General features: G+C 33.1%; 2 protein-coding genes across 5 annotated transcripts in view; one reads left to right on the top strand and one right to left on the bottom strand.

Moving 5' to 3' along the window:
- Window positions 1-25,106, top strand: part of slpr (mitogen-activated protein kinase kinase kinase slipper) — a 224,707-nt gene that overhangs the window by 148,505 nt on the left and 51,096 nt on the right. The gene's annotated exons all lie outside the window — the stretch shown is intronic.
- The window catches only part of sdt (MAGUK p55 family member stardust), a 184,122-nt gene that overhangs the window by 139,630 nt on the left and 19,386 nt on the right, over window positions 1-25,106 (bottom strand). For all 3 annotated transcript variants that reach the window (XM_075298456.1, XM_075298457.1, XM_075298459.1), the window contains exons 2-3: window positions 18,672-18,854; window positions 18,536-18,593 (exon numbers count right to left, since the gene is read on the bottom strand). In XM_075298456.1, the coding sequence (XP_075154571.1) occupies window positions 18,536-18,593; window positions 18,672-18,854 (241 nt within the window). The remainder of the gene's footprint in view (window positions 1-18,535; window positions 18,594-18,671; window positions 18,855-25,106) is intronic.

Raw genomic sequence — 25,106 nt, 5'->3', positions numbered from 1 at the left:
AGAAATTAAATTTTATAAATATTTTTTTATGGTGATTATTAATTCTCATAAAATATTCTATTTTAATATTATGCATAGTTTTCTTCTACAATATTAGAAAACAATATTATTAGAAATAACGTTAGCCAAACAGACTCACCTCTAATTCAAATTTCCGGAATATTTAATCAGAGTTTTGATAATCTTTCAGCGATATTTTAAATCCAATGATTTTGTTTGTTATTGAGTTATACATTCAGCTTGTTGTTTAATTCTTTTTATACCATTTATTAATTTTACACTTCTTTAATATTTCTTTAAAAGAGCTAATACAAAATTATTCTTCTATTTATTTGTAATCAAATTGAAATCGTTTTCAATCAACACATTAAAAAATTCATTATTTTATTGAAGGATATCTTTTGTTTTCTTTATTTTTGTTCTAAAAAGAAATTTAATAAAATTTAAAAAAATATCCAAAATTTAACCACATTCATCTTTCATAGGTCAGAGAGTGGCCTGTTCAAAATATCCTTAAGATCGAGTACCAAATTTGCCAAAGTTGCCAAATTTGCGATCTCACCACTTCCTTGTGTTAAATTTATTTATTTTTTTTTTTTTTCGAATTCTTGTAAAACATACTGATTTCGAACAGAGCTGAATGTCATGGGTATAAACCTACACGAAGAAAACGAAAATGATCAGGTCCTATAGCAAAATATTATTTTTGGATGGGGAACATGCCCCATAAATGTTGTTTGCTCGCCAAGCATACATCCGAGAAACTAACATGGTTTCAACAAACATGTTACATGTTCACCGTCCAAAAATATTCCCTCTCTGGGTATAGAAGCTGGCAGTACTCATTCATAAAAGAGAAGTTAACCCACTGTGGTATCGCAATTGATAAGATAATTTAATTACGCCTAACCTACTAATACAGATTCAACGAAAAACGTATAACAAGCACTAACCGATTTGCTCATAACCCTACGCGAAATGGATCAACCTCAGAACTGGTACAGGACTAGTCAGACCCGGTGTGTATGGACCAGTTCCGGTCAAAAAGTTTGCAAGGGAACGGTCACTTTTACATGGGTTTGTCATTACACGTTAAGATATGACTTGGACTCATTCCAATGAACATGTCCTTGGATCATCTCCAATGAATTTTACCCTGTAAAATCCAAATTTGCACACCTCCAGATGATAAGTTAGGGATCCAACTACTTTTTGGGAGCTCTTTTTTGCAGTGGCATTATCAAATTATATTTTTTTATTTCTTGGCGAAAGTAGTCAATAAATGGTTATTAGGTTGTTTTCAATTTCGACTAATTAGCTTTCGATCGACACCTTTGCATTTTATGTTGTTCAAGATCAAAATTTTGTATGAGAGACAAACTCACTTTTATGTGGTTAAAAATTAAACCTTTGTTTTATGACAAATCAACTAATCGTCTTTTAACACCGTAAAACAGAAAAAAAACGATTACAACAACAGATACCAATGTCAAACTCAACATTTAAGACTAGATATCCTACCATTGTTCTTGGCAACGGTTGCTATGAACTACGGATATAACGATCTAAAAACCCAGGTCTCTTGGAATTCATTATAACCGTGTGCGACAGCACTAGAAAAAATTGTATTCATATATACAGTGAAACCTCACAGAAGTGGACACCCTGATCGCCTACATTTTGTCCACATTTTAATGTGTTAATATAGCAAATGTCTCATGACTATACACCACATTGGAGAGGTGTCTGGTTTTGAGAGTGTCCAAGTTTGAGAGGATTCACTGAACATACATTGACTTCGGACTCATCCTTCTTAGGAACTGTAATAGCAGATAATGCTGCAATAGTCGCGAAATTCGACTATTCAAAAATTTGTACGCGTTGAAGAGTATTTTTTTTTTTTTAATTTTGGAAAAATCAAAATTTGGAAAAATCAAAATTTGGAAAAATCGATTAGAGCAAAAAGTCAATTTTGTTTAAATTAAAAAAAAAAAAAAAAAACAAGTATATACTGCCCTAAGTTCGGCCACCTTCCACATTTGAACCGGATCGGATGAATTTTGCTCCTCCAAGAGGCTCCGGGGGTCAAATCTGGAGAACGTTTTATATGGGGGCTATATATAATTATAGACCGATATGGACCAATTCTGGCACGGTTGTTGTAGATCATATACTAACACCATGTTCCAAATTTCAAACGGATTGGATGAAATTTGCTTCTCTTAGAGACTCCGCAAGCCAAATCTGGTGATCGGTTTATATGGGGGCTATATATAATTGTGAACCGATGTGGACCAATTTTTGCATGGTTGTTAGAGACCACATATCAACATCATGCACCAAATTTCAGGCGGATCGGATGAAATTTGTTTCTCTTTGAGGCTCCACAAGCCAAATCTGGGGATCGGTTTATATGGGGGCTATATATAATTTTGGACCGATTTGGAACAACTTTTTATGGTTGTTAGAGACCATATACCAACACCATGTACTAAATTTCAGCCGGATCGGATGAAATATGGGTCTGTTAGAGACTCCGCAAGCCAAATCTGAGGGTCCGTTTATATGGGGGCTATACGTAAAAGTGGACCGATATGGCCCATTTGCAATACCATCCGACCTACATCAATAACAACTATTTGTGCCATGTTTCAAGTCGATAGCTTGTTTCGTTCGGAAGTTAGCGTGATTTCAACAGACGGACGGACGGACGGACATGCTTAGATCGACTCAGAATTTCACCACGACCCAGAATATATATACTTTATGGGGTCTTAGAGCAATATTTCGATGTGTTACATCCTATGCTGGAGGGTATAACAATCGAAAAGTCGATAGGATGATATTTTTAGGTACAAACATTTGTTTCACGCAATCACAAAATAAATACAATGAAACCTCTCAGAAGTGGACACCCATTGTCGTCTAATTATGTCCACATTAGGGGGTAGCCCACTCCAAACGTCTCACTACAATTGTCCACTTTGAGAGATTTTCCTAGTGCCTAAGTTTGAGAGGTTTAACTGTACGTTGGGAAAAAATGTTCAAAATAATAGTATTCAATCGATGGAATTTCACTTCAAAATTTAAACTTCAAATTGTTGTCGCAAGCTTTATTTTATTTTGTTTGTATTGGTATTTATATATTTTATCTTCATATATATTAAATTATCACAGCTATTTTTATGGGTCTACACCATTATTCTTCATCATGTTGGGAATATTCCGTACTTGATTTTTCTTATTTTCTTTATGCTTCTTTGTTTTCAAACGCAATAATATTTTTCCACTGTTGTTTAACCTCATTTAGTATTGATTTTCTTGGGTTTAGATATTTTGCCATACATTGGTGGCACACTTATATTTCTCCTTCACATAATTAATTAATCGATATCGATGGACATAGCTAGCATTTGACATAGAATCGAAATAAATTTCTTGTATTTTTCAATATTTCCCCTTGTATTTTTTTATAGAACCTTTAAGGTATTTTACACAAACGCACACACATACATATATAAATATGTTATTTTTATTTTTGGTTCTATGTATATTTTTACACTTCCTCACTATATGTATGTCGCATGGTCATACATACATATGTACATATATACATAACGTCATGTATGTATGTTTGATTTGTCGAACAAAAACAGGTCGCGCATGCGCATTTGGTGGGGCTAGAGGTACATTTTGTATCGACAGCAAGAATAGCAGAAAACCCGTATTTGGTAGAATAACTCGCTGGTATTTCACAAACAACAACAACAACAACAAAACGAGAAATAACAATACACAAATCAGGGTACATACACTACCGTTTGCAATTTTTTTTTCTTTTCTCTACGAAAATCGCCTACGACAATTTTGTATGTTATCAATTTTTTTAAATAATTTTTAATTTCAATTTCTTTAATTATTTAGCTTTTTTTGTATAAAACACACAAAAAACACACGCGCGCGATACCTATGTAGAATGGCGACGGACTTTTACCACTTTGGACCGGAGAGTAACGTGTAGAAAACGCGTTCAGGGTCTGAGCTGCTGTAGCCAAAGACTAAACGCCAAACTCGTCAATGGGTATGTGTCTGGCCCATTGCGGTTTGTTGCTTGGTTGGCTCAGTGGCTGACGTTTGTTGTTGTTGTTGATTTTGTGAGTTTTCTCGTTGTTTGTGGAGAACCTGTCTGGTTTTTTACCGTCTCTGTGTCTGTCCATCGCTCATGTTGGCTGCTTATCGCCAGTTTTGTTTTAAACAGTTTTGCCCTCTTCATCGTAACTCTTTTGCTCTTCTCTCCAGTGGGTCTAAACTTTTTTATGTTTTTGTTTTGAGATTTTAAAAACAATTAGCCCCACCAACCAACCAACCATCCATCCATCCACCTTTAAAGAAGAGCATTCATCATAATAAACGTAATTGTTTGTCCCGTATTCATGTGTGCGTGTGTGTGTGAGTGGATGCCAAAGTGGGTCTAATCAGTTCTATTTTGTGTTTATCTTTAGCATTCAATTTGCTTTCATTTTTTGTTCTCTTAACGTTCCATTGACGTGTGTATTTTCATGACGTTGGGGGACTTAAGCGATGAACACTTGTTAATTAGCCAATATTTACGTTTGCCTTAAGTACTGGCTAGCCAGCTAGCTGACTTTTTTCACTACCACTAACATTGCACATTGTGTTTACAGTTGATCTTTACGTTCGTTATCTGTTCTCCCCAAACGGTTGTGTATACTCTTCTACTCTAAGCAGAGTATCCACACATTTTTATCTGGTGGGGGGAGACACCACCAGACAAACACACAAAATCAAACTTGCATACAAATAAAAGACCTCAATTTGCTTTATCTAAAGAATGCAGAGATATTTGTATAACTCCCACCTAGAGGAGCAATAACAAAAAACCTACACAGAGTACTCGAAGTTTGTTCTCTTCTGGTCTCTTCTTTAGTGAAGTGTAGAAAATGCTCATTTATTTCATATTTTTCTCACAACTCTCTTAATCAGTGAGGCATATGTAAGAGAGTTCCCTAAATTTTTAAATAATCATGGTTTTTACTCTTCGAACAGTATAAACAAATGGAAAAATAGTGGGCAAACCAAAAAATGCATTAGTTTTATGTATTAGATATGCGTATGAATTGTTCAAAACTTTGTAGAGGACATATCGATTGGTACACAATCGATTTCAAAGCATTATAAAGATAAAATCGATTAACACAAAAGCGAATATAATCATTATATATTTTTTAATTTTCTTTTATAGCTATTTTTCAAGCTACTTTTTGTAAAAAATGCAAACAACCTAATTTGATGTATACAAATCGGATAAAGATTATTTGATAGTGGGTATATTCTTCTTACTTATAAACAGCAGCTTAAAATGTCCACTGCGAAATTCAAAACGAAAACGAAATGGTAACATTCAATGGTGGCTATCTAAAACCAATCTGTACTTATCAATACTAATGATGACTTTTCAATTTAAAACAGTTTCGAAGGAGTACCTTTCTAAGCCGAAAGGTACAAAGGGACCATAAATACTTGAAATGACACGAAATCAGCGTCGAGAAAGTTCTTGTTTTTGAAATGTTGAAATTGAAATGGTACTAAATCAACTTCGAAACAGTACCTTCTTTCTAAGCCAAAAGGTACATAAATACTTGAAATGGTACTAAAGTAGCTTTGAGAAAGTTCTTTTTTAAGCCAAGAACCATTTGGTACTTTTCTAAGCCAAAGGGTATACAGGGATCATAAATAGTTGAAATGGTACTAAATCACCTTCGAGAAAGTTCTTTTCTAAGCCAAAAGGTACTTTATCGATATTAAACGGCATTATAAAGTATCTTTTGTAAATTTATCATCCCTGATATAGCTAGTGGACAATCGTCTTAAAGTTTCATCTTTATCATCTTATACTGGAGGCAACTGTTTGTAAGCTTCAATTTTGAATATCGATTTTGCATGCACTTTAAATCCGATTTTTAATTGTTTTTAAGTGATTTTGCAAGTTGAGAAGCCGAGTTGTCTAACATTCCAAACAGCCGATTTATTTTTCAACTCACTACTTTAGTCAAAGACTTCCTCGAATTTTAAAATTTGAAAATTTATTATAATAATATTTATTAGTCAATTCCGTTTGTTTTAAAAACCATGCAAGTTACATTGTAAAGTTGCCCGTTTTTATAAAAATCTTCTATGTTGGAGGAGTAGTGCTGCGCAAGATCCATACATAAATTGACCTTCCGAAGAATAATTATAATGGTTTGATTTGATTGAGAAAATACAATTGGTACTTGTATTTGAGTTAGGCTTTTTTATTTGTTTTTTTTTTTTAGTGTACTGTGTCAATTTGAAAATATTGATCCCCCAAAATTAAGAAATCATAATTTTTCATGGCTGTTATTTGAATCTCTTTTACAAAATTTCACATTTGATCTCAAAAAATCCTATACAAAAGCCCCAAACCATGTTAACGAAAGGTTAAACTGTATTAATTAATCATGGATTTATGTAAATGATGATGTTGATGATTGTTACCATGTGCTAGACGATAATGATGATGACGAATACGGTGATGATGACAATGTTCACATACGTAAATGACAAAAGCAAATCTTTTAGATCCATGAATATGAAGCAAATTGGTTTTGTAAAAATCCTCTAGGGATTATATACAAAATTCCCATAACAATGGTGGCAGAGCATCAACACATCATGGGGTCATATCAGTCCATACGTACACCCATCGCCATCTACCCATCTTACTAGTCAATAATCCGAAAGCAGCATTGTGCCATGTGTCACCTATGTGTCTGCCCTAATTTTGACATTCTGCCATTGATTGTGGTGGTTTAGGCTATGCAGCGCAATCTTACTTTGACTCTAAAACGTTGCTTTATTCAAAACCGTTTTGTATTCAAAACTCAATTGATTAATGACTTATAATGATGGCAATTCCATCCATATATACGCTTGGTTGACAATCTGATGAATTTTCGTTCAAAGCGAGTACTTTATTTTGTCGAATGATAATGCATTTGAATTGGGGAAGTAGGTGTAAGAGGCTTATCACACACTACCATATCCATTTTATGGGTGGAAGGGGTCTGGCGACAATATGCAATTGTAAGCGGTTTGAATAAAACAACGAGAAATTAAATTTGAATAATGCTGTCATCAGATATCATAAAGAATATCTAGATTGGATTAACTAATAGATATTGTTTGGATATTTCCCAAATTCTGATATAAAGTTTTGAGATGACTTCATCACTTGTATACTCCAATTGGTCCCAAGGCATTTTGCTTTTCAGCTGAGGCCTTTTCCATCAATTTGACCATATCATATAAGGAGTAAGATGAAAAAATTTCATCTAGAGTTACTATACTGCCTCTGCTTTGTTTTATTTTGTTCTGTTTTTAGATCCTCACTATTTATTATATTCAAGACTATGTTTCTTCTTCAATCTGATTAACTTTATTTTCTCTTTTTTTCGTTCAAACGATAGTAACCTTTCTTTCTCTTCTTCACTTGTTATATTTTATTATCAGTTATTTTTGTGATAAATTACCTTCATTAATTATAAACACAAAAATGTTACAAATTTGTAAATTGGCTTCAATGCCACAAAAAAGGAAGCAAACTATTTAAACATTTATATGGCAATTGTAAGAGAAAGAGAACGAAAGAGATAGAGGGGATGGGACAAAGAGAAATATACAGCACATCAAGTATTGTGAGTGCAGGTGTGTATGTGAGTGTGTGTGTGTGAGTAGTGTGTTAAATTGAGTTGAAAAAAGGGACATAAAACCAAGACAGACATTAAAAGCTTCACAGAACGGATACATTTGTTTGAAAGGACGAGAAAACCCCAAATAATTGAACGAATATTTTGTGTGGAAATCTCGTTACAATCCTTAACCGCAAAATGAAGGCAAAGCCAGTCAGTAGAGACAGACAGTATCAGAAGCTTAACCAAGGACCTTTCAAAATATTTTCAATGCAGAAACCAAAGGATGTAACGAAATCGATAATGAATAAAAAGGGAACGAATGCTGTGCTAGCATATCATAGAACAATAAATTGGCTTTAACCACGATTTTGAATTGACTTTTATTTTCACAAAAATGTAATTCATAAATATTTTTGTTAAATTAATGAAAAAAGGCAATAACTGATACTTTACCCAGAAAAAATGTGACATTTAAGACAAATAATAAAGAAAATATTGCAAGTTTTTGATGCTTAAGATCAGATAAGTCCCCAGTGGGACCCAGTCAATAGATAAGCCCAGGTAGATCATTTTTCATACACACTCAAAAAAAAAAAAACAGTGAACCCACCAGGAAAGAAAATTTTAGTTAATTTTTGAAAAAAAATAAATTAATTTTAGAAAATTTTTACTAAAATGTATTAGAAACGCAGATGTCACGCCCATTTCACAAAAATAAGTAACTAATTTTCGACAAATTCAAGAATATTTATTCAACATAATTCATTTTGTTCACTTGTTAAAGACCATGTTTGACGAAAAAAAATTGGAGTTCAAAATTGCAAAAATGTCTTTAGTACCATACGAAGTTCATGATGGGCGTATTATTGGTAAAATTTACAAATTTCATTAAACTCTGAACTATTTTGGGGGAGACACGAATTTAGTTAATCTTTATGTTTCATTTGTGTAAAATTTTTCTCTGTTTTAGTTAATTTAACTAACGTACGCCAAAAATTACTTAGAAACTTAAATTTCCAAATTTATTTTAGATTTATGTCAAAGAAATATGTCTTATATCAAAGAAATGTGTCTTCCATGCTAAGCAAAATTCGCATTCGTATTTTAAGGACATGAAATCTGTGGCCTCGACAATATTTTTTTTCAGTGTTTTTAACCCTTTCACTACCGATGTCCACTTAGAAGGACATTCGAAAAAGACTCCAAATTCCATTTTCCCACTTAGTTTCGATTTATTTCTGGATGTTATTTTAAAGTAGAGGCTTTTATCTAAATAAGATATAAATATTGTCCATATTGGTGAGGTCTAAAATACATTTTTATAAACTTTTTTAACAATAAACGAAAAATACGAAAATTTGAGACAATTTTTGTACTGTATGTTTCTAGTGAATGGACATTCATACAAAAACTATAGCTGATACTTTTACGGGTTCTTTTTTGTATTTTTTGTCACACTTTGAAAGATATTATAGGCCAAATAGCGCCAATTTTCGTAAGGCCATTTGGTCACAATTCAAGAATCTTTTATTCAGAACAAGCTCATATAGCTCTTGAAGTAATTGAGGTAGGTTTTCAAACTGACAATTTTTATTCTGCATGCTGTTAGTACAAGTAAAAACAGAAGAAAAATAAAAGTTTTTATCATTAGGTTTATTTCGGTAGTGAAAGGGTTAATTTGTTAATGATTGTGAAATTGATTTGGGCAAATCCCGATGGACTGCAAGGTGGTTAGATGGATGATTGTTTCGAAACTCCCTTTTTACTCATCTGAATACTCTACTTGCAGGCAAACTATCAACCAATTATCAGAATAAGTCCAGATAATTCACTAAACCTAATGGGAATTACACTTAGACCTTATTTGATAGTCGGCTTTGCCTTCATCAATTTCACTTTTCCTTTGCCAAAGTTAAATCATCGATTTGAGTGAAAGTTTTGAGCGTGCTTCCTTTTTCTTCATTAATTTTATTTATTTGTTCATTATTAAATTTCAATTAAAATGTATAACTTAAAAAAGCTATGACAACTAAGGTCTTAAGCTCGTCCTCTTTCGTCAATTGTTTTGTTTTTGTTATTATTGGTTTTTTTCCTCAATAAATATTGTTTTGATTTCAGCTTAAAACCATGCATTGACTAAAATACAAGTGTAGCTTGGCCAACAAAGGAATTTCCTTAAAAATCCCTATATTTCCAAACTCAACTTTTATATGAGAAAAATAGGTTTTTTTTCGTAAAAATAAAAGTTTTCTTACTCTAAAACTACCCTAGTTTCATTGTCTAAACAATGACAAATTTATCTATAGATATCCTTGATGCAGTTGACCACAAGGAACCCCCCTCTCCCTACGAAAAATACAAAACCATTGAAGACAAATTAGATTGGTGTGCACAAGAAATATTTGAAAACTTAAGTTGCGATGGCATTTTTGTGGTTTTCAAAACCGCAGATATGTAGCTAGACAAAAGTCCTAGGAAAAGCTAAATACATGAACACTTGCATACATACATATACACACTCGTTTATATACCGAAACCATTGACAAATTCAACTCAACACCAAACCTAGGGTTTGCCACCTGTTAAAGGCAGCAAGTTAAGGACACTTAGGCAATGGATAATGGAAATACTACAAACTCAATGGGTCGTAGCTATACAGGAAATGACCTTAATGCAAGGATGTGTGTTTCTATTCAACTATCGCTGGATGTCCTTGTATCTCTAAATCGATGGTCCAAAAGTACAACAACGAAAAGGCAACTCATATTCCATTGCAAGTTCTACACTTTTGGCTATGATCTTTGGAATGCAGCTGGCCACTATGGTCTCATCATTGATATACTGAACGAAATGAAATGTAACCGCTATTGAGTGGTTAAATCCGAATCATATAACCTCTCTCGAGTAACCTAAATGCCCTCAGTAGAGGGAATGGCACTAAGCCAAAACATATTGGAAATAATAGGAATCTAGCAACTTGCACAAACATACCACCACCATATTGAAATCATCAACACTGAGTGTTTCGCTACTTTCATCCTTGATCCAAAATACTTCAGCTACAGGTAATAGAGTCCATTCGATGTGAAACAATTGACTCGAATTTGATAATGAACCACTTTTGGCTAATGAAAGAGCGGTATTTTATAGTGTGGTACTCCAATGCTATCGAGCTGGGAAACGATATTTAAGCATATACATATTTGGGGAATGGGGTTTGGGTTCTGAAATCGGAAATTAGTGCTAAGGTTGGAGATGGTGGTATGCTAATTTGGAATTTTAATATATTTGAAAATTAACCTATTCTTCAATAGAAACATCAGCAATGGCAAAAGTCATTTGAGCTTCACTCGAAAAGCTCCTTATTAGCTATCGTTCTCTTTGGAATAGTATATGTAGGCTAGTCTCAATTCTTTTCCTAGAATAGATTAGAGAATATTCAATTTCAAAACTAATATTTCCAATCATAATTTTTTATCCTTAAAAAAATCAAAAACACTTCTTTATGGCTAAATTTTCCATACCAATGCCAATAAGATTTCCGAAATCTACCATCCTCTTGTAAACACTTCTCTCTCAACCAATATCCACATTTGGGAATTACCTTTCAGCATTTGCCAAAACTGAGTGTGGGTCTAATTCGTATACTTGTGACCTAAATATCCCAGAGGGGGTTAATACATATCCGTCACTTGTCGCATTTGAAAGAATTCACTGTAACCGTCACTGTCATTATTGTTTGCCAAGTGTGTGAAGTTAAATCGAAATCCCACTCACTCCTACTTTATACTTGAGGCATACTCTTTGGGAATCCTCCCCCTAAGCGGGCACATTTCGAACGGAATATTATTGATGCTTGGCCATGCCTTAGCGAGTTTCCACTTTGCGAAAAACGGAAGTCGGCATTTAGAAAAAAAAACAGTCAACACCGCAACCTACACCAGCACCATTACAGCCAACAAAGTCGTTGCTCTACCAATATCATCAAACATTTGCTCTTCATGAGTTGAGCCAGAAACAAGACGACAATAATAAATACAAACGTGTGAACATGTTGCCCGGCTCAATATGGGCTAAGTTTGTATGCGTATTTGTTATGTGTGAAGATTACATGTGGTGAATAGGGATGCCAATTTCGAGCTTTTTTCTATTGCATTTAATTTTCCAACGTCTTTTTTAATTCCAGAGTTTGTTTTACTTTTTTCTACGTCTTACTTTAGCCAAATTATATTATGATGGAAAATAGATGTCGGATAACTTATATCATCAACATGTGCGCTGTAGTCATATGAAACCCCTGTGTTTGAATTCGATATTTAATGTTTGCAATGTGCAGTGTGGACGATATGTATTGCAATCAAATTCAGGTTACTATCATCTCTAAAGCGTTCGCCTGACACTAACAGATTTATTCCAGTGACAGGTAACTTTGTCACTTTGTCAAGCGATCATGCTTTGTCAAGCATGATCGCTTGATTGCTTTATAAATGGCTGGAAAGCCATAAGTATAGACGCATTTAAACCGGAATAAATCTTCTATATCTCGTACCATTGTTCAATTTATTGTTGTAAAACGTAGACGAAAAACGGTAACAAAAACCAAATTTGATCCAAATTCATGCCTTATTGATAGACAACTTGCTGAAAATATCGCGAGGATTTAACATCTATAGAAGAATTCGCCTAGAGTAAAACCATTGAAGTCTTAAAAAATCTAAAAAAGACTTAGACTTGAAAGAGCCAAGGAGTTGCTTCGCATGCACGAAAGTGGCCAGTTACTGAATTTGGTTTTCGCCGATGAGAAGCAGCTTGTGAACAAACAAAATGATCGGCTTTACTTGGCAAAGTGGTCAGCTGAAAATTTCGATTGCCAACCAGAACTCAAGCTATGTAATGCTGTGGGCCGCGTCACTTCCCGCTCGTCTTCATCAACCGTGGTTCAAAACAAATGCCGGATATTATCAAAAAAATTTCCTAAGGACACTATTGAAAACATGGGTAAACATTACCCCTGCAGACCATGGGCATTCCAAAAGGACTCTTCACCATTTCACTCATCACACGTCAACCAAGAATGACTTAGACATGAGGTTCCCCGCATCATTTCTACCGCGATATGGCCGGATCTCAATTCGTTGGACATTTGCGCCTGGGGAATTTTGGTGATAACAAGCAGAGAAGGAATATGATCACCTCTTAGAGCACAATGTTATTTTTGGATGGGGAATATGGAACATTTTTGCAGCAAACTCATCGCCATCTCATTCAGCACACATCAACCAAGAAAATGAGGTTGCTTGCTTCATTTCTTCCGCACAATGGCAGAATTTCAATTCGCTGATCTTTTGCGTCTGGGAAATTTTGGTGAGCACAATTAGAGAAAATATATGATCACCTCCTTGAGAAAAATGTTATTTTTGGATGGGGAATATGGAACATTTTTGCAGCAAAATTGTTGTTTTCTCGTTGTCGACATCAGATACATAATTTCCGAGAAAATAACGAGGTTGTGACAAGCAAGTTACATGTTCACCGTCCAAAAATAACATTTGCTCCAAGAGGTGTTCATATTCCTTCTCTGGGTGTAAGGTTGACACTACAAAATACCAAAGTGCCGATCATCTCAAAAACGGCGCATAGCTGGAAGTGAGTTATAATGCCGCAGTGCCATTGAGAGGAGAGTTTTCATTTCTGAGGAACGAACTTTTAGACAAGTAAAGTTTTCTTTTGACGCTAAAAAATTTTCTTTAAAAGTAAATAAAATTCTTTAGAGGTAATCGTTGAATCAGTTATCATAAATTCGGATTTATTTGCTCTAAAAGAAAATAGTCTATTAGAAAGAGGAATTTCCTTTATCTAAAAATTCGTTCCGAAGTAATGTATTTTTTCTATGGGCGTGGCTTTGTCGGCCGTTTCCTAACAAATGTAAACTATATCAAAATATTATTTCAGACCAGGGATGCAAAATCAAAATTTGCAATAGTACTAAAGAGAACCAAAAAGTGTATTTTTTGGATTCAAATTGTACAAACTTTAGTACTACTCGCGAAAATTTTAAATATTTTTGTTTTGAAAAAAAAAATTCTCTCTAGGTGTAAACTTATAGTGTTACACCCCACTCGGATCTAGCTCATGGTTGCCACTACAGCCAAAAACAATCTACCAAAATTAGGAGAAAATTCTACCAAAAAAAAAATACCAACCAAAAAAACTTGTTTTTATACCCTCCACCATAGGATGGGGGGTATATTAACTTTGTTATTCCGTTTGTAACCCCATAAAGTATATATATTCTGGGTCGTGGTGAAATTCTGAGTCGATCTGAGCATGTCCGTCCGTCCGTCCGTCTGTTGAAATCACGCTAACTTCCGAACGAAACAAGCTATCGACTTGAAACTTGGCACAAGTAGTTGCTATTGATGTAGGTCGGATGGTATTGCAAATGGGCCATATCGGTCCACTTTTACGTATAGCCACCATATAAACGGACCCCCAAATTTGGCTTGCGATTGCTCTAAGAGAAGCAAATTTCATCCGATCCGGCTGAAATTTGGTACATGGTGTTAGTATATGGTCTCTAACAACCATGCAAAAATTGGTCCATATCGGTCCACTTTTACGTATAACCCCATATAAACGGACCCCCAAATTTGGCTTGCGATCGCTCTAAGAGAATCAAATTTCATCCGATCCAGCTGAAATTTGGAACATGGTGTTAGTATATGGTCTCTAACATCCATGCAAAAATTGGTCCACATCGGTCCATAATTATATATAGCCCCCATATAAACCGATCAACCGATTTGGCTTGCGGAGCCTCTAAGAGAAGCAAATTTCATCCGATCTGGCTGAAATTTGGTACATGGTGTTGGTATATGTTCTCTAATGACCATGCATAAATTGGTCCACATCAGTCATAATTACATATAGCCCCCATATAAACCGATCCCCCGATATGGCTTGCGGAGCCTCTAAGAGAAGCAAATTTAATCCGATCCGGCTGGAATTTGGTACATGGTATTGGTATATGTTCTCTAATGACCATGCAAAAATTGCCCATATAAACCGTTCCCCAGATTTGATCTCCGGAGCCTCTTGGAGGAGTAAAATTCATCCGATCCGGTTGAAATTTTCAACGTGGTGTTAGTATAAGGTCGCTAATATCCATGCCAAAATTGGTCCATATCGGTCTATAGTTATATATAGCCGATCCCCAATCACACAAAAATTGGTCCATATCGGTTCATATTCATGGTTGCCACTCGAGCCAAAAATAATCTACCAAAATTTTATTTTTATGGAAAACATTGTCAAAATGTTATTTCTATAGAAAATTTTGTCAAAATTTTATTTCTATAGAAACTTTTGTAAAAATTTTATTTCTATAGAAAATTTTGTCAAAATTTTATTTCTATAGAAAATTTTGTCAAAATTTTATTTCTATAGAAAATTTTGTCAAAATTTTATTTCTATAGAAAATTTTGTCAAAATTTTATTTCTACAGAAAATTTTTTCCAAATTGTATTTGTGGTATCACAATGGACTGAATAGTCTAAGTGAGCCTGAATCTTAATCGGGCTGCCACTTTAACCTAACCTAACCTATAGAAAATTTTTTTCCAAATTTTACTTCTATAGAAAATGTTGTCAAAATTTTATTTCTATAGAAACTTTAAACTTAATTATATACGTATTTAATCGGCCTTTTTTAGTTTAATATATACTACGTATGGACTACCTTGTAATTTATAAGACGGTGTTAGGAAGTTTTAAGATACCTTGCCATCGGCAAGTGTTACCGCAACCCAAGTAATTCGATTGTGGATGACAGTCTTCAGTAGAAGTTTCTACGCAATCCATGGTGGAGGGTACATAAGCTTCGGCCTGGCCGAACTTAGGGCCGTATATACTTGTTGTTTTTAATTTTATTTCTAAAGAAAATTTTGTCAAAATTTTATGTCTAAAGAATATTTAGTCAAAATTTTATTTCTATAGATTTTTTTTTTTAATTTTATTTCTATAGAAAAATTTTTTAAAATTTTATTTCTATAGAAAATTTTGTCGAAATTTTATTTCTATAGAAAATTATGTCAAAATCTTATTTCTATAGAAAATGTTGTCAAAATTTTATTTCTAAAGGAAATTTTGTCAAAATTGTATATAAAATTTTTGTCAAAATTTATATGTATTGGCATGTCCTCCGTAACCATTTTTTTATTGATGGTTGTCATACATACCGATCTTAAAATTTAAAGTGGACTGAGTATTGTTTGTGATACCACATTGCTTAGCATTTTCTGTCGCTGTGAGTTCTTAAGCAATGAATGTTTCAAATTTTAATAAATATACCATTGTAGTACCATTGTATTTTCTGCATGTGGAATGTAACAAATTTAGTACAATTGTACCAATTTTTGAATACCTGTTTCAGACACTCTGTATTCCTCATCTCACTCGCCGTCTAAGTAATAAGAACGTGTCCTCATTAGTAGTTCCCTAATCCTTTCAATATGGAGATCTCCCAATTGGAAATCCCCTCAGGACTGCTTTATTGACGATTGGTCGTCTTTTACTTCCATTTTGATAAAATCTGCGATAGACCTCATGATCCTGGCTGGCTGGTCAAGATGAACAAACTAAGTTTTACAGTTTGCATTTTATGAGGAAGACAAAATGGAATTTTCTTTATATAAAAAGAAAATTTCAATTTTCTCTAAAGAAAGTATTTTGTAACAAAGGGGAAAATTGTCTAAAGTTTGATTCCACAGAAAAGTATTTCATCTTTAGGTGAGGTGACATTCACGATCAGGCAGATCAGTCATTTTTGTAATTGCGCTAGTAACTTCAAATTTTTGCATGTCAACTGTCTGCCTCGTTAATTCTAGTCACAAGTTTCTTTCATGCCAAAAAATGATATTACTAGCCACGGGGGAGGCAACACCCCTTCCATAGCAGGTGCAATAGAAAACCCCAACAATGCCTTAGTTTCCTGTGAATGGCTCAACTCATTTGTCAACAACACTTTTGCCAGGGTAGCACGGAAGGAAAACTTTCGATTTGCTGTGTTGCATGTGAATATGGAACAAAAGTCAGCAACTACAAAGCTGCTAATTGCCAAGATCTAATGGAACTCACACGCACACACACTCCCATACAATCACATGTCAAGCAATCAAACAAGTGTAGTCACAGCTAGCCATTAATCAAAGTAAAAATCAGCAGAATACCAGGGCTATAGACTAACATGGCCATAGCTTTGAGAAGGGAGTGATGATAAGTGATGGGGCTAGATGTCAGCAATGGAAAAGTGTGCCAAGCTTGTTTGGTTTCCCAAAAAAAAAAACCAAACGCATTTAAAATCAATTCATTTGTCGTCATCATGGGTGATTACGAGAGAACGAGAGTTAGTGTGAGACCTTTTAGTTACACATACATTTAGAACCCAGGGTTCTAAATGTCCGTCCATGCCAAAGTATTTATCACTTGCGTTTCCAAATCCCTCAATTACATCGCAATGCGTATTTTCTGTGTATTTTCGCTTACGAATGCCGACATTCTCTACACTGAAAAAAAGCATACTCGGTTCCAAAGATTTTGTCTTTACTTTAAAAAATTTGGTATTGATTCCGAGCCAAAGAAGCGGAGAATACAAGTAAGGATACTTTTAAGACACAATTCTCTTTCAAATTTAGGTTTTGTGTACTTGCTTCTAGGAAGCAAATTTTAATTTTTCGCTTTCTCAGCTTTTTTCTTCATATGCTATCAAAGTCCTTTAAAAACGAGTTAACGGCAACTTTATTTTCCAAATTAGGACTCGACTTCCAGTAGAAATTATGCTATGTTTGAAGTAAAAAACTTCTTTAAAATAAAGTTTTGAAAAACATGTCCTATATTTGAACGATTTTTTGCTTTGTAGTCAAGATGCAAAAAGACAACAAATTTAAAGACAATTTCATTAAATTTAAAGAATTTTCTGAATTAATAAAGTCAAGTTGACCTTAGCCTATAAATATTTTCTTTCATGTTAAGATACCAATTTTTAAGTCAAATCACTTTATTATAAGGACAATACGACTTCATTGAAAAGTTTATCGACTTTTGGACAAGGAAAATAACTTTATTTTAGAGAAATGCGTCTTCTATGCTAAGCAAAATTTGTATTCGTATTTTAAAGACATGAAATCTTTGACCTCACGACAATATTTTTTTCAGTGTATAATCTCAGGGTCATTTGGCACTTTTCATGCAGTTGATATTGAGAGGGTGTGTCCATGCGAGTATCGTTGTTGGTTGATGTGTATGGCGAATGAAATTCAATATAATATCCATTATATGGGTGTGCTATTTTGGCTTGTCTATCAGTTACTCTCTGCCAGTGTAATTTGTCTTTTTGCATCATTGATTTATGTAAAAAACAGAAACAAACAAAAGGAAAAACAAACCAAAAACCCCCTTTTAAAACTATTTTTATCATCAGGCAGGTATCATGTCAGCAGGTCTTCTATTATAAAAAAAATACCGGAAATCGCTAATAATGACGCATATTTGAATAGTTTTGTAAGTAAGTTTTTTTTAACGCAGTTTTGAACAAAATTTTTCAAGCATCGAAAATCAAATTTTTGATTGGTCGACTTTTATTATTTGATAAAATCGGCTCAAGTCGACTTTTAGCAGAAATATAGGATTTTTGTTAATATTTACAGTGAAACCTCTCAAACTTGTTGATATATTTTTTAATATATAATACAAAATCACGTAACTATTATATTTATTCTATTGTAATTGAAATTAACATGCACTTACCCAGTCTGGAATCATTTTTCTTTCGAACTCGTAAGCATATCGTACACGATTTGATGCACTAGAAAATATATTAAAAAAAATAAAAACAATATATAAAAAGCACAATATTTAAATATATATTATTTCATTAGCTTACATCGTGTATGTGTCGTATAACTTCCGTCCTTGAAATATTATCCAATGTTAAGCCATTAACTTCGAGTATCTCATCGCCCACTTCCAAATTATCGCGATCGGGTGGTGAGCCATACAATTTAATTTTTCCATCAACATTCTCCACCAGAATAATGACATAGCCGGATAATTCAACAACTTGTTGCTGAAATGAATGAAAAAAAAGCAACAAAAAAATAAATTATATGCCAAGCAAGAGAATAAGTGCTTCCAAAAAGTGCTATGGAAAAAATATTTGTGGTTTAGCTTAAATTAAAGTGGTCATATTTTCCATATGAAAATAAAACATTGGTGATATTTATTTATCTATTGGTCAGGTTATAGTAACTTCCATTTGATGGAAAATGTGGGCCAGATACTTCACTTAATATATCTTGCTCGATTTTATTTGGATTGAACCAGGTCTCATATGAAATGAAAAAGGATTCAATTGGTTTGCAAAAGGTCTCATTTAATTTGAAAAAAGTTTCATTTATTTATTTATATACAGTGTAACCTCTCAGACTTGGACACTCTGAAAACCGGACACCTCTCAAAAGTGGACAGTTGTCGTGGGACGTTTGCTTTATTAACACATTAAAATTAACCTCTCGTAAGTGGACACCTCCCAAATATGGACAAAATTTGGGCGACCGTGGGTGTCCACTTTTAGGAGGTTTCATTGTATTTGGCCTATTATTTATTATTGTTTATTTAAATTGAAAACAATATTGAGTTGAAAAAAGTCTCATATGAATTCTAAAAAATTTTAATTTATTTATTCAGTCTATTATTTATTTAAAGTCAAAATAATAATGAATTGAAAAAGTTTCATATGAAATGTAAAAGGTTTTATTCATTTTCCTTTTTATTTATTCAAATTGAAAATAATAATGAATTGAAAAAGTCTCATATGAAATGAAAAAGATTTCATTTATTTACTTTTTTTTATTTATTTAGTCTATTATTATTTATTTATTTGTTTATTTATTCATTCAAAATGAAAATAATAATGAATTGAAAAAGGTCCCATATGAAATTAAAAAAAGTTTCAATTGAGTTGAAATAGGTGTCATTTATTTTTGAAAAATGTCTCATATGAAATGTAAAAGTTTTCAATTGGTTTAAAAAAGGTGTCACTTGTTTTCGAAAAAGGTTTCATTTAAAGTGCAGATGCTATATATCTTGATCAACTCAGAATATCCGAACATATCCACTCTGAACTCATGTAGCCCTAGCCACCTATGGCACCCATTCTCATGTTTTCCTAAAAACTTCTTCAAATTTAGTTACAACTCCTTTTTGTCCCTTACATCTTTAAAAAATACTACAATACTTGATGTGTCTAAAAATATGGGGTGCTTTTTTAATGACTTTGCTCTTCGTTTGTGTCAACTGGAGAGATGCGTTTAAACCCCAACTTGTCCTTTAAATGGCTATGTTTTTCTACAAAACGTTGCTGTTGCTATTGTTAATTTTATTTTGTTGTAAAGCTTATGATGGTAGAGGTCTTAGCGGAAGGAAATACCGGCAATGGCCTAAGTGCTAGGGTAGTAGTCGCAAATGGTTGAGGAGGATTTAGTGGCGATGGTAAGGTCATTATATTTAAATGCCACTTTTATGACTTTGGTGTTAATTTAAGCCTAGAATTTTATGTGATTTTTTTATTATTTTATTTTCTACAGGAGATTCTATTCAACTTGAATATGATGATGGTGATGCTTGGTGGCATGGTTGTACTGTGTTTCATAGAAAATACCACATTTAACGATTGCTCTTGATGGTTGAGCTTCTGAGGTTTTACTATGATTCCAGGGAAGGGGCAACAATAGAGTGGAAAAAGACCAGTGATATACCTGGCAACAAAAAATTTTTAGGCTAGCCACATAGAAGCAAAAAAAGAACTTTCTAAAGCTTATTCTGCAGTACTTATGCCATGCCATATGCCATAGTTGTAGTGAAAAAAATCCTAATAACTGGGGATGTGTTGCTACGTTTACATGTTAAGAATTCCCTCTAATTAACTTAATAGTTATAATGTTTAATTTAATAACAAAATGTCATAAAAACCTCCTAGGGTGTTTAACAAGAATTTGTAATTAGTAAAACAGAAATGTATGAAAAGAAAACACAAGGAAGGTAGTATATAATTTTTGCCAAAGAACTGCCATCCGGAAATTAGACTTCCATGAATTAGAGGTACTAACATCTTACCCCTATTCGATCTGTTTGTTTATCAACATTTTTATGTAATATTGTCAATAGTCTAATTCTAATAAAATCCAAAAACTTACACCATGGACAGATTTTATATGTGGTACAGTGGAATCGTGGTACATTACTGCAAAAAGAATTCAATATACGTCTACTGGCAGAGTCACCAATCCAGTAATGATGAACCATGCATCACGTCTGGAATAAAATTCTACACCGCACAAATTTTCACCACCGCAAAATTTTAATTACAAAAATCATCGCGAATAATTTCTATCACATGCATCCATTATGTACATATGATTGGGAGCATCCCAAAAGTTGAACTGGATTATTCTTTTACTCATTGGTGAAAGTTGTGTTAAGCAATGACGCCGAGTCGCACTGCCCACTATTTTTGGCCGATTAAAATGTAGCCGCGACTTAATCTAAATATTTTTATTTATGTCTGGAAATTGTTTTGAACATATTTTATTTTCTACTAAAAAATTATTTTATCAACCCAAAGCAATGCAAGACTACGATTCCATAAAAACGTAAACGATAAAATTTCGTCGGCTTCATTCTCTAATGCTAAGCTGGCCTCAGAATACTATAGAATTTTTCATTCGTCCATTGAAAGTTTTATTTTTCAATGGTGATTAGAAAATATTAGAATATAATTTTTTAGTTCCAACAAGATGAATAATAATTTGGTTATTTGAAAAGCCATCTAGAGCTTCAGTTTTAAACTGCGGGTTAATATGAATGATTTTTGCTATACAATAACCATACCGATTCTCATTTAATAATACTAAATAAACTCATAGTAAACTCCCTATTCTAATCAAATACTATTACTAATTAATAACACTCATACGTACCCCAGTCCTGAAATATTGAATTAATATTACTTATACGCGCCCCTGACTTATCAACTTTATAGTATCAATATTATATAAAAAAATCTTTGTTATTTTAACGATACTTTTAAAAACTTTTCCAATTAATAATTGTTGATAAATTCTATAGTATTCTGTGGTCAAAACTATATTTATATTTTCAAAATCCTTTACTACATTCTTTTAGAAAAATATTACTAATTAATAATACTTATACGCACGTCAGTTATGAAATATTGAATTAATATCACTTATCCGTGACTTATCAACTGTATAGAATCAATATTATATATAAGAAATTCTTTGTTATTTTCACGATATCTTTCAAAACTATATATGCTTAAAATCTTTTAGTAAATTCTTTTAGAATTTCTATACATTGAAGGGAAAATCAATTTTTTGTCCCATTGTTTTCATACAAAAGAATCTATAACCTTAGATTTGCCTTCAATCGTCTATAAACATCCATCAAATGCATACAATATATTGGCTACTATAATAGCGAGAGTGGTAAAAGCATAAAAATCAACCTCTTGACATCCATAGACTTTAAGTATTTTCTATTGTTATCGGTTTGCTATCTGCAACCCATTTTGGTCCTTACAACGATTAAATTTTCTGATAGCCACCATCATCGTACAAAAAAAAAATTACGGTAAAAAATGTGTAAATTGTGTGACATAAAAAGTGAAAACTTAAATAGGCCATAAATGAATATCCCGCTTCCATATTCCATCATACTGAAATTCAAACCAAACACCTGTCCTTATTCCATTACCACCTTGCCCGAGGATATGGCTGAACATAGTCTCCGGATTCAAGGCTTAAATGCCCAACATCAGCCTCCTTTGGAATCTAGGTGAATTGGCCCACAATGACCCACTTGCAAATATCCTCGTTATTGTGTAGCTGTAAACCTAACACCAGGTTGCCTACATTACTGGCAACCATTTAACATAGGCGCCAATTGTAAATGTTGCACTTTGGCACAATGCCAACAAGAAGGCGTACTTGTCTTGTCTCTTTTGGTGAATCCATTTTTTTGTCTTCTTTATCGCTATAACAATGAAGCATAAAATAAACGTTTAAAAAACGTGGATGAAAGTTTGTTGGTTTTTTTTTTTGCTTTGGTGTTTGAAGCTTTCATCAAGAGTTGTTAAGTGTCCTGGGCATGATGGAGTCTGGGTGGGAAGTGAGAGGAAAAAATATTTTTCGCATTTTTGTGTAGCTCTTCCAGCTTCAATGTTTTTAATGGTGATCTCAGGGTATTGTCTCAACAACTTTGTGATGTGCTTGTTTCATCGTTTTAACGGTAAGATTGTTGCCACAATCAAGTTTGATGAACTCCCGCTAGTTGAAGTGCTTAAAAAGAAGAGGTGGCAAGCAAGTTTTTGAGAAAAGAAGAATTATTTTTACTGTAGAATCATAGTCAAGATAGTCGAATGGAAATTTTGGCAAGATTTATAATAAAAATTTATTTTGTCATGCGAAAATATTGCATTGAGGAAATATATAATATTCAAGAACGGAATGTAAATTTAATTTTCCAGGAAATTTTATAAAAATTTACTTCAATTAATAGTTTAATTATAAATCAGTATCCCTAGAAGACAACTTTTTTTCTGAAATAAATATGAACTAATATACTATATGTAAAACTTTAATTCAAAGGAATTTAAAATGAAACCAATCAAATTTTATGATGAACAGACAAAAATAGCAACAAATATATTGATAACTATAAATTGACGAACAAACGGACAGACAGACAGTCATAGACAAAACGACTCAGAATATAATTTAAATTTGACCAATATATGATGAACAAGACCGATTCGTTTTTGTCTGCCAAGTTCAAATATAAGCTACAAAGGACGATTATTTGGCTTTTTTAGAGCAGAATTTACCAAGAAATCATTTTCTACATTTAATCTCTGTTGTTACTTTAGACCCATTATGTGAACTACTGAATATGGATTATTTCAGTCCACTTTTTGATATTTACCCTCTATCGCCCATTCTGCCGACTTTACGCTGAGAGCATTTGGAAATGGGATTTTTTTTCAACCTGCCTACATAGATCAATACCCCAGTCTGATAAGTTCAGCAATAGAAGCCGTAATTTCTATTCAGTTTCCCTGAAAGTAGAGCCTGATGTTCAAGTAAAGTGATATTTTGAGGTTAGTTTATGTTGCGTCTAGATTTGATGTAGCCCGTGTAAACTTTATTTTGCCAAATTAATTTTTTTAACAGCGCTCTATATACACGTTCGTTCATTTTTATTTGATACATTTTGTGAAAAAAACTGACATAATAATATAGAGCATTTTCCCGCATTTACTATACTTTCAATATAATTTTCTGTTATCATTTATATATAATGTTTTGTGATTTTTAATTTAGAAATGTATCCAAAATTCTGATAAAATTATTTTTAACAGAAAAATTTTATTGAGAGTTTTGATGCAAGATGCATGACATTATAGCCATCAAACTGGTATATCTTTCTGTTGGTTCTATGTTTAAGATCAAAAATCAACTGTTTGTCCCAACTTCTTAAACAATAGGAATTCAAAGAAAGGAATGCCTTTTTGTAATTGCCCTGAATGTATGTTATAGATCATTTGTCCATATTTAGAAAAAAAAACCATGCACATAAAACGAGACCACCTGTATTCAATTTTTGCGAACAATATAGGCCCAATCTCATCCTCTCTTTCTGGAAATGAAGAATACAATCTTCGAAAGCACAAAATTACCATAACTGATATAAAAAATTGAGACAATTCTTTCACGACCATTATAATTATACAAATGGAGAAAATATTCGTATTGTAGTTGTTACCATTCGTCTTTCTTCCTTCCACCCATCCGTGGTTCTGGCAATTCTGTTTATATTGTTATTTGCTTTTAACCCTGGACAGTCATCCTTATTTTTTGTACACTAACGTCATCCTTCGTCATTTTGACTACGGCTTATTTCAAGATGCTATAATTTGCACTGTGAGCAAAAATGTGAACCAAAATTGAATTTATTTTCTTATTCATTTTGTTTTTAATTAGAATACAACAAAAATTCATAAAATATTTGCATTTGTATAACTTAAATTTATCATTTCCCAATCGACTAAAATGCATTTTAGATCGAAAATGAAATTACGCGTCGTCATTTTGACGAAGGATGACTGTCCAGGGTTAAATGAATCTACAATTGTGAGTATAAGTATCCTTCCATATTTTGTGAAAAGATGTGTGACAATATGTACATATGTATGTGTATGTGTGCTTCTTTTTTCGAAAAAGAAGTATACAGAGGATGTGTG

This window comes from Haematobia irritans, chromosome 3, assembly GCF_050003625.1.
Source record: "Haematobia irritans isolate KBUSLIRL chromosome 3, ASM5000362v1, whole genome shotgun sequence".
Taxonomy (NCBI): domain Eukaryota; kingdom Metazoa; phylum Arthropoda; class Insecta; order Diptera; family Muscidae; genus Haematobia; species Haematobia irritans.
This window is presented reverse-complemented; position numbering and strand designations above follow the sequence as displayed.